General features: G+C 40.2%; 1 protein-coding gene across 1 annotated transcript in view; it reads right to left on the reverse strand.

Annotated features, from left to right (window-relative positions):
• LOC150080911 (protein spire homolog 2-like) overlaps window positions 1-9,251 on the reverse strand; it is a 220,854-nt gene extending 211,603 nt beyond the window's left edge. The window contains exon 1 of the mRNA XM_090382155.1: window positions 8,986-9,251. Within this exon, the coding sequence (XP_090238281.1) occupies window positions 8,986-9,247 (262 nt within the window). The 5' untranslated portion in view covers window positions 9,248-9,251. The remainder of the gene's footprint in view (window positions 1-8,985) is intronic.
• Between the last annotated feature and the right edge of the window lie 1,359 nt (window positions 9,252-10,610).

A 10,610-nucleotide genomic window follows, 5' to 3' on the forward strand; every position in this document is an offset into this window, starting at 1 on the left:
CTGTGTCCATCTCATCTTTGCTGACTAAAGCTGGAATTGAAAACTTGGCATTATCAGTCCTATTACGATGCAATAGTCGAAGGCACCATTTACAAATTGAATTCGATATTGTGTGAGGGAGGGTTTGTTCAAAACCCTCCCTCACACAATAAATATAAAAAGAAGGCTAAAGTATTCATCGCAATCACTGTAAATACGTATTGTATGAAATGTTAGGATAATAAAATCATAAATACATCTGCGTGTTTTAAGTCTGTCCCTTAGCAATAACGAAGAACAGGAGTTGACAATCTTTTTTGTTGAGGCGCCTCTTATTTTCTTGAAGAATGCTGTCCATTTGCATTTTTTTCACTATGAAACTTATGTCTTCTTAAGGTGACTAAATTCCAGTGTTGGTGTACTATTTGCTTACAATACCGATGAATACTGAATAATTACCCGAACACGTGATTTATACGAATAAATTTACAATACAGATTTTAAACGCTTATAATTTAAAAAAAAAAAACAATTTCGTATTGCAGAGTCTTCTGGAAGGAACATATATGGATTATATGATAGAAACAAATTCCAAAGATCAGTTTTACTGAACTTATTTTTAATAAAGAAAAGGTTTCCTTCTCGAAGCAGTACACGTGATTTTTTTATTTTTAGTACTCTGAGTGTAAAATTAAGTTTATAAATGGGATAACTAAACGATCAGATAGGCACGGCGTGATGAATATTCCCACCCTACCTGACTGGTATCGATAAAGGAGACCGCCATGACAGACAGACAGACAGACCAACACACACAACATTTGTATCACGCCATACGGGGACAAGTTGTGAGCGCAACAAGCCAGCTGCTTTGCCCTCTAACCACACTACTAGTCTGCCTAGCAGGTGCTGTGGCCGAGGCTTGCACTTGTCCTCTGACCCTACTATAATAGGCCACGTCATCATCAGGTATTTAGGTAATGACGTCACGGAACGTGATTGGAATTACATAATCGTTTAACTTGTCAGTGTTTTGGAATGCAACTGATGTTTGTACGTGGAGGGAGGGAGGGGAAGGGATAGATTGCCCCCGAATTATTTTTGATCTAATGTTCCAGAAATAGCTCGTCTCGCGAAAGGACGTGGAGTTTGTAATCAGGTATTTGTAACAAATGCAAATCGTTATCATCCGATTCACCTGAAGACCTCGAAAATAAATTAATTGTGTTTCTGGGTGCAGCTCTCAACACGGTTTAATATTTCCACACTTGACAGACATTGACCTTACACTGCCAATGTTCACTTTAATTGACAGTTGAATCGCAATGGATGTTTAAAAAAATAGAGACGTTTAGGCGTGATAATTTTTTTAAATATTTGCACAAATAATTGTTTAAATCCACCTTAACAGTTATAATAGAAATAAAAGTACCACAGCCTCAGTTTACTGTACAGAATATTGAAAGACACGACCAGACAAGATGGATAAAAACTTTATTCTTTCACGCTTGTCAGAATTTTTTTTTGCAAAGAATGAATTAGAGACTACCAGCACCCCAGTGTTAATAGAAATGCGGCAAACATAATTGCAGCCACAGCAGAATACTGCGCGCATTCATTTTAAGTATTTATAACAGAGAGGAGCATCGTGGAGAAACGAAACAACATGGCTGATCCCACGTGGCATGATGCCAACAACAGCAAATGCCAGTCACGTTACAGAGATAGAACACGCGCTCAAAGTAACAATGAAAAATTGATGATCTTCCACCGTGCCTACTTGTTCAACGATTGCACTCTTTTGCTACGGAGAGGGACCCAATAATCAAATTTGTGGCCCATCTTGGATTGCGCTCCATAATGGAGCGGTCCGAATCAACATGTACACTCCATCCATAACTGCAATGCCAAGACACAACAGCAAAGTGTCATCGGGCACCTCTGCGAGCGGAGAATATTAATCGAATACCCAACCAACCACAGACATCGAGATGAAACAAGAACAGACCATGTGTCGCACACGAGCATTTCGAATGATCACCTACCGCGCGTGTTGGAGCACACGTTCTTAATCCCGCAATACGTTTGCCCCAGTGTCCTGTCCCATATCTTGGAGTCCGGTGATTTTTGTAATAAATCTTGCGGGGGGGGGGCTTTCTTTTGACTCGCACACTATAAATGTCACTGCTGATGAAGACAACTACAAAGCATCTTTATGGCTGTGCGTGACTATCTTTGGCAAAATGTCCCGTTGTAGTTTTAACCTCCCACTTTAGGATGAGGAAGTAATCGACATTAGTATCCTGAGAGGAAAAAAGAAGATTTAGATAAATTAAAACTATTTTATAGTGGATTAAGCTGAAATAAAGGAAAAAATTCAAGCACTGTAAACTATTTCTATGCAATATAAACTTAGTTTCGGGTGTGAAAATTTAGCAGCAATGTAACACGAGCCCACGAAGCGCAAATATTTTTGAAGAAAGGCAAAAAATAGAGGCCTTCGCATCATCACTGATGAAGAAGACTAGCCTGACATGGAGGCGATACAAACATTATCTTTCAAGTGGTTGACTGTTTTGGTAAATTGCCAACTTCGTGTGCTTTCATAAAATAAATCGTGGTTCGATAAATCGGAGCTTCCATGTGGCCGCTCAACTGCACAACGACGTCCTATCCATCTTCTCTGACGTTCTCGCCAAAATACTCTGACCCATCTCCTCCTGATGTCCTCATCAAACTACTCTAACTCTACAAATCCAAATTATTATTTCAACGACACCAGAGCTCATATCTGTACTGTATTTTTGTCTGTAGAAGTGGTGTGGTCTTGGCCGATCTGCACGTTGTGTGGACTGAAAACTATTTCCTCCGCTTGAGATTGGCTAAACTACAGCCTCGATAAGAGGGGACTTCAGAAATTCCTCCAGCCGATAGGAGTCGAACCCAGGCCTCTCTAAACTAGTTAGAAGTGGCGAAACCACTGGACCGACAACTAACAACACCAGCTGCGCTTTCTCTCGCTGTCATCGCATCCTACTATCAGTTATTCTAATATATTTCCATGGCAATGAAGTGCCTATAATGCTGCCGATCCTGATGCATAGTAGTTCCCGCCATGTCCTAGAAAAATTGCATAATTATTCAAACTATTTATTATGTCTTTCCAAGCGATACCCCTGCAGATATAATCAGGTTGAGACTCCAGTTTTGTATCAAAACCAGCAGTTTTGTGAATTGTGGAAACCATGCAACTACATAAACTAAAGCGTGGGAATGTGTATTTAGCGTTTACACACACACACGCCCTCATTAACCGCCCTACCATACAATATTGATCTCACATCTTCGATGGTGTCCAAAATCTCTCTCTCAGGTTTCTCGATTCCATTCAAATGAGGGCAGTTAGGTTAATTAAAGACTCCTCTCTAACAGAGTCTCTCCACTCGCTGTCTCATAGACGTGCTGTTTCTATAATGCCCTATCTCTAGATACTGCCATGGGCGCTGTTCTTCTGAATTGGCTTCTATAATTTCCGCTCTCTCTGCCAAAGGAGTCCTAAAACGTGTCGCAACCACTCAACATCCATTTACTGTCCAACTTCGAACTCACAGAACCAACTTATCTTCCTCATTTATTCTTTCAACTTCCCTTTTTTGGAACAACCTTCCTTCATACGTATTTCCTGAAAATTATAATCAGCAAAATTCAAGTCTAAGGTCAACAAATATCTTCTTTCATCTTCTCAGCCATCAACTCATTCGTGATACTATAGGTTCTAATACCTTTCGTGCTTGGGATTTTCATATAAAAAAAAAAACCCATTAGCTGTTGGAAGAAACTGCCACCTACCTTTATGGGACTGCTGACGGAAGGGAAGAATAAATACCCCATTAAAACAGATGACAAGAGATGAACGGGTCATAATAATTAGCTATAAGACTGAAGTATCACATCAAGATACTAAACACCTTTCAAAGTGCTTCTGATCTCATGCAAAGGGCAGTTACTCCATAATTATTAAAAACTACTTTTTATACTTTTGTATAATCATTTAAATTACATTTAACAACCCTACTTTTAATGTTAAACAAGTTTCTTCAGACTTCACAAGATAAGGTTTCTTCCCCAAGCGGAAAATTAGATACAGATCCCATCTGCACTGACACATCATTTCAGTACTGTTTCTGACAATTTATCCGATTAGTGAGCAAGTTTCCACCTTCCGTTTATAATTACGGTTATGTAACCAAGAAATACTGGACCCTTCCTTCCTTCCAAGATCCCCTTGATGATGACGAGAGAGAGAATTACTGCAAATTAGGTTTATTAAGAAATAGTTAATGAAATTTCTGCAGCACGTTCTACAAGTAACGCATTCCAACGTCACTCTTTCGAATTAGGTTGTGTAACCAATTTTCTCAAGGTTCATTTTTATTCTTTATTCCTTTTTCCGAAGTCTTAATTTGTGTGAGCAGAACTTGCCGAGATTTGTTTGCTTTAACAATTTACTTTCTCACGCGAATCTAAGACGTCGTTCGTAGAATGCTCTAAACCTCAGCCACGGCCTTCATTTAGCGAAACTGCGCTTGCCAGCACCACCTCCAACCCCTCATCTTGTTTAATCGTATTGATGAAGTCTCGAGTGAAATATTCCGTGGAAATGAAGCAAAAGAGGCGACTGTGGCGCGTGTGAAATTAGAATAGCCGAGCAAGAACACGGAGAGAACTGAAGTAGCATCACCACTAACAAATTGAAGGAAATACCAAAGGCAAATATATTCATTGGATGCCATATAGGATTTAATTATTTCTGTTTATACTCCTGGAGATGATGTGGCAACGGAAAATATGCCTCCTCATTATCCAATGAAATGTCCACCTACAAGTTGTTCCTCATTATCCAATGAAATGTCCACCGACAAACTGTTCCATTCGCCTTCGCGAATGGAACAGTTTGTCGGTAGAACAGATTTCGGAATACAGGTTTGTATGGAATCTAAGGTTGGGGTCATTGGGATCGACAATGTTTAGCGAAATGTTAGATAATTAGGTCCAATGTAGTCAAAAGGGAAGAAACCCTGAAATATGGAGGTGAAAAATCAGATCTGCTATTTATCCCTTTGTTTTTCCTACCCAAAGCTTCGTGGTTGCCGATATCAGAGTTATGTTATTTTTATTGAATGGCTCGTTGACAATTGAACGGCAATTAGAACCAAATTTTAACATTTTAGAATGTTAAGCCATAGTGTAACTTCAACTTTAGAAAGCCAACACTCTTTCAAATTTTAGGTAAGCCAACCTTCTTTTAAAAACAAATATTACTCGTTTGTCAAAAGATTAGGTTAGTGGAAATTTGTGTGTTGGTTTTCTAAAACTAGATTCGTCGCTAATACGCAGTATAAAACAGTTATGATTATTATTTTTTTTTTATTATTATGCCTTTCTTATCGATTACGAATAAAAGAAATTTCAATATGCTTCTTTCCCTTAGTCTGTTTTCAACTGCTGTCCGTTCAATCGGGTGCAATGTTTCTAGCTTCGTTAGGGAAATTTGCCGAAGAGTCTAATATTACATGCAGGTTGATAGACAATAGCTGTCTCATGGATGGCTCCTGACTAGCGTACAGAATGATCCCCTAATCAATTGTCTTCCCGAAACGCAGACGCTGATAAGTGTGTTCATAGGCTGATCTGCATATTATGCGGGCTGAAAAACCTTCAAAACAAGCTCCCTCCTTAAATAGGCTAATTAAAGACTTAATTGAAAGAAATTTCTAGGAACTCGAACCTAGACATCTCTAAATCAGTGACGAAACCAATACACTGTCCCATTCAGTGGCTACTTCGACTTTAGAGCCTATCATGGTTGCTTCGATAGCAACCAGGCACATCACAAATAACACACGAACTTCTTTTCAAATTTTCGGGAGAGATGGGACTCATCTTCATCACTCTCTCTGCGTGCATCTCTTGTCTATTAGCATAGAGCTGTATGTATGTTACCAAAAGGGATGCAGCAATGTTATTCAGGGGGAAGGGATAACTCCTCCTCTCTGTGTACTTCCCAGAATAGTAATTATGCAATAAATCGCGTGTCTGGCCTTTATTTCTTGGATAGGCATGCAGAAGAATTCCTTATAAACATCACTCGAGAAGTTTGTCTTATGTTAGATATGAGAATCCTTCTTGAATGCTGTTTTCCTGGTGTTCAGTTATGTGAATGCCCTATATTGAATATTATTATTATGTTGCGTGAGCAGATTCAGCGAAAATGTTCAGCGTGCTATAAACCTGAATATTTCTCTGTAGTTATTATCATGCTACAGAAAAGGTACACGTTTTCGTGTCATTCCGTACCGCAACTTGTCAACAATCCATTCACAGCTCCACTTCCAACTCACCACAAATTTTTCCCTCAGTTATCCCTTCTACTTCCGTACTTTGGAACAACCTTCCTTCCTCTGTATTTCCTGAAAATTATAATCCGCAGAAATCCAAGTCCAACGTTAACAAATACGTAAGAGGCTTATTGAAATCGTAAAGACTTTGCGTGGTCAATACGGTGGAGGAACGAATCTAAAGTATCATAAGCAGCGTATCCAAACGTGCAATTTCTTTATTTGCTTTCTCTACAGAAAATTAAAGAAGCCGGAGGTGTTTTCAAAAGGGTGACAGTCTAGGACTGTGAGGTCATTGTGTTTCGGGCAAACAGAGTCGATGTATTGGTCTTCCCGAGATGCTTCTGACCACGTAACGGTGCAAGCCGATTGGCCCATTGTGGTGTAACAAGTTTGGCACCGAAAGGATCTGCGGAGACCAGTTCACATCTTAAACTGCTCCCCTCCACACCTGCCGCCAGTTTCATAGCTTCCTTCTCCGTTCATCGGGCAGGTGTGCATGTGCGCGCGTGAGTACGAAACCAGTTTCTTACGACAATTCCTAGCCACGGCCACTTCCACATTTTAGGTGACGGGTCCGCCGATCTCACGCTCGATGTTGTAACAGATCTGGCGACAAAACAATAACGCTTCCTGTTATTCTGCTTCCGGTGGTCCCACGGCAGACCCAAACAACCCCCCTAACGCGTGTACCCTCTATACCTCCACCTGGAGGAAGATGGACGGATTAGAAGGATTAACAGCCATTAAACGTCTTATGACGCATAAGGAAACGGCCGAAGTTTTTATTTCACTCATCCAACGGGATTAAGCGAACGGCGGTCAGTGTAATAGAGGTCATTCACACTAAAACAGCATCCCCAGTTAATAGCACTCTAAAGCTGCAATGGGGAGGGAGATGGAAGAAATTAAACTTGTCAAACCTTTTGCGCGGCTCATATGGCAGGTATTATACACCAGAAGTGTGAATGACGATTGCACAATGTTGCCCTGAATATATTGAACTTGGCCTTCAACTGTGGGGATGTTTATTGCTAGAAATGAGCCGACTTTTGAACAGCGATATTCAAAAATATGGTCACGTTCGCGTACAGAAAGACCATTATTTGCTTCGAGGCATTTTTATTAAAAGGTTCAGTACGTGTGACATCAGAGCTAAGTGAAAGGACTGGCCGATCGAAGATTGGCAAGCTACCAGAAACAACCAAGAGAAATTTTTCGCACATATGAGTCGTGGACAGTTTTTTTACAAAGCACAACACGCTAACCGGGAAAGGAATGGAGGTAGAATGTGCCAAACATTGTGGCTGGCCTTCTTCGATTCGAAAAGATACCATAAAGCCAATATCGGATTCAGTAATCACAGAATGCTCACGTGACGTAATCAAACACGTGAGAGCTGGTATCAACCGAACAGTGCCCAGCTATATCAGTTTTATACATTTAACCGAGAACTTAACGTTACTAATACATTTAAAATGCTACATCTGAGCATTCAGTTGTCAAAATAATATCTCAAGCTACCATATCGCTACTGAGGGGAGGGAGGGGGATACCCGACCCTTTTTTTTTTTTTAAATGGTATTATAGAGTACAGGTGGGAGAGGCAAGAATTTGTAGCATTAGTGTCCATAGCTTGATTATAATGAAAATCTCAGATCACGATATGAAGGACAATCGATGGATCCGGAACAGCCCTGAAAACTCAGTCGGCTTTTTGTGACTTGTCATAGGTGTCGCAGTCTACGGAATTTCCGCTTGTTGCTCACCATAAAAACAAATATTGCAGTTCCAAAGGCCGAGTGCGTATTTCGATCAGTTAATTATCAAGGAAGTCCTTATCGCAATCACACTTCCGATATGCGGATAGTGTTTGGTAAGATGACTGTTCCAGCTGATTCAGCGAGCAATTGCTATTTAAAAAAATAAAAAAAAAACAACACGCTCCTACTACCATTTAAAAATAAAACGGGATAAACCACGTGACGTCAATAACCCTCCTCAATATTACGTTTATAGGTAGAGACAGTTTCGTATTTAATCGAAATCGATCCAACTAAAATATCAAAACGGAAAACCCAAACTGGTTATTAAAACAAAGCAGAAAAAAAAACGCCTGCTAGTTTTAAGAACGAGTTCTGCTTTTAGTTCTCATCAGAACTAGAGAAAAAAACACGCAAGCCGATTTTAAGAACAGTCGGCCAAATGGTAATAGCCAAACATGACGTTTGGAGTCTAATGAATCTCCACTAACAGAAGAATTCGATCAATACTAGCGAAATGAGACCATAAGTACGATCACGCACATCCACACGGTGTGTATACAAACACTGGAGTCATGGTACTTCGTCCAGTTCGCCGTAATTATTTAGTCACACCAACATAAATCCTCCAGTCTTCACCTGCAGATATTAGAAGGGGAAAAATATAACGCAAACCTCGCGACACGTTAAAAATAAACCTAAAGGTGGCACACACGTGCATGCTAAAGGGATCGAAGGCCAGTTATTTAACCAGGCAGCGAAGGTTGAAAACGATATCATCGAAGAAACACAAAACTGTCGCTAGTGGAAGGTAGTCCACGTACAGTGAAGGTCAAAGGTCTTACCTGTATCGGCATCCCGAACTGTTGAGCTGTGCACTGTTCCATCCTTGAGGATCCGTATCTGAGAGGTGTCGGTGATGGTGTAGCAGAAGGAGCTGTCGCCGTACCATTCTTTCAGCAAACATTTCGAGGTTTGGTAACACACGGCCCACGCCTGCTCTTCGCTGATCGGAGCGTTGAAGGACTGCAAAATGGACAAAAGTTGAACACATCCGTTGCTGTCAATCTCACAACGCGGAGCACTCCGCTCCTCCTCGTCCGCCATGTCTTCCGTCTGCGATCTAGAAAGTAAATGACGGTCGCCAGCTAGAGCGGCGGTGCAATGCGCAGCGGCATGACGCAGGTGGGGATGACTGGGAAATGGGACGGATTATCGCGGTGTTAGTCATACGCTTGTCTTTACGGCTACCCCCGGAGGGCGATTTATTCATTATTTTCTTATCAGAATGAGTTTGCTGGAAGCTGACAGAACAGAGTTCGTGTCCAAGGAACGATAGTTCGGCGTATGGGTGGCAGTAATGGCTACTGGTTGCAAATATCGCGCAGATACTGTACACCAACACGCGTCTGGCCGAGTTTGGCAGATAACGCAAAACACGTCTGAATTCGTGTCGGGGATATCACGATGACACACGTGGAAGTGTGTTCGTTTAGCTGGGACTCGATCACTGTCAACTTCGGATATTTACAGCGTATTTTGTAAATGGCTCGATAAATACGCTGTCCGTAATATTTGCTTGTTATACACCCTCCAGCAAACATAAATAACAAAGGGATAAACACTATAATTAGTGTTGTCTTAATTGCTGGACTCATTTTTAATTACAACTTAATCTCAATTCAAAAAACAACAATTTGTAATAAATTCTGAACTAACCGTGAATTTAAAGTTTTGTTTCGAAGAATGAATACAAACTTCGACCCTTACATGGGTCTCACGAAGTATTACCGAACTCTGAAATGAAGGCTTAATCCGTTTTGTCTCCTCCCACCCCTTACACGTGTATCAGATTACTTGGAAGCACCTTCGATAGGGTTCTCAACCTACATTCAAAATACACTGCGTAGAAAAAAGCAAATTTTTGAGCCATTACCCCTTTCGATAATGGTCACTTTCCAACTGACAAATTAAGGTATTTTGAACGTTTCCTGACACGATACCTTAAAGATAGGAAAGAAATGGGAGTAAGATCAAGTTTTTCTTAAATATAAATTCACATTAAGTATAATTATGCGTACGTTACGCTAACTTTAGTAAGAAAAGATTTTCATTTCGTTTATTTTGCCAGCTTTTAAGTTTTCAGTTCCACCGTGAATTTCTCAATCAAACAAAAAAATCACCCTTCTTAAGACAGTTAAAAGAAAGTAATCTGTCGCTGTTTAAATCTGATTAAATATTAAATTTTCATTCCAATGAATGTGTTAAAATACTCAAACATAGATTTTTTTTAGAGAATATCAATAAGAGGCGTATGCAGAAGTTTAATTTGGGGTTAGTAGTGGAAGGATACAAAATAACTTTCTAAATTTCGGGAGGGTCATCTTCCTGAGTTCCCCTAAAAAATAACAGTTTAATTATCAAATATTAGAGGCACTAGTCAAACTGAGAAATACTCCTATTTGGACAA

Source organism: Mastigoproctus giganteus, chromosome 9 (genome assembly GCF_048544385.1).
Source record: "Mastigoproctus giganteus isolate SK-2022 chromosome 9, ASM4854438v1, whole genome shotgun sequence".
NCBI classification, from domain to species: Eukaryota; Metazoa; Arthropoda; class Arachnida; order Uropygi; family Thelyphonidae; genus Mastigoproctus; species Mastigoproctus giganteus.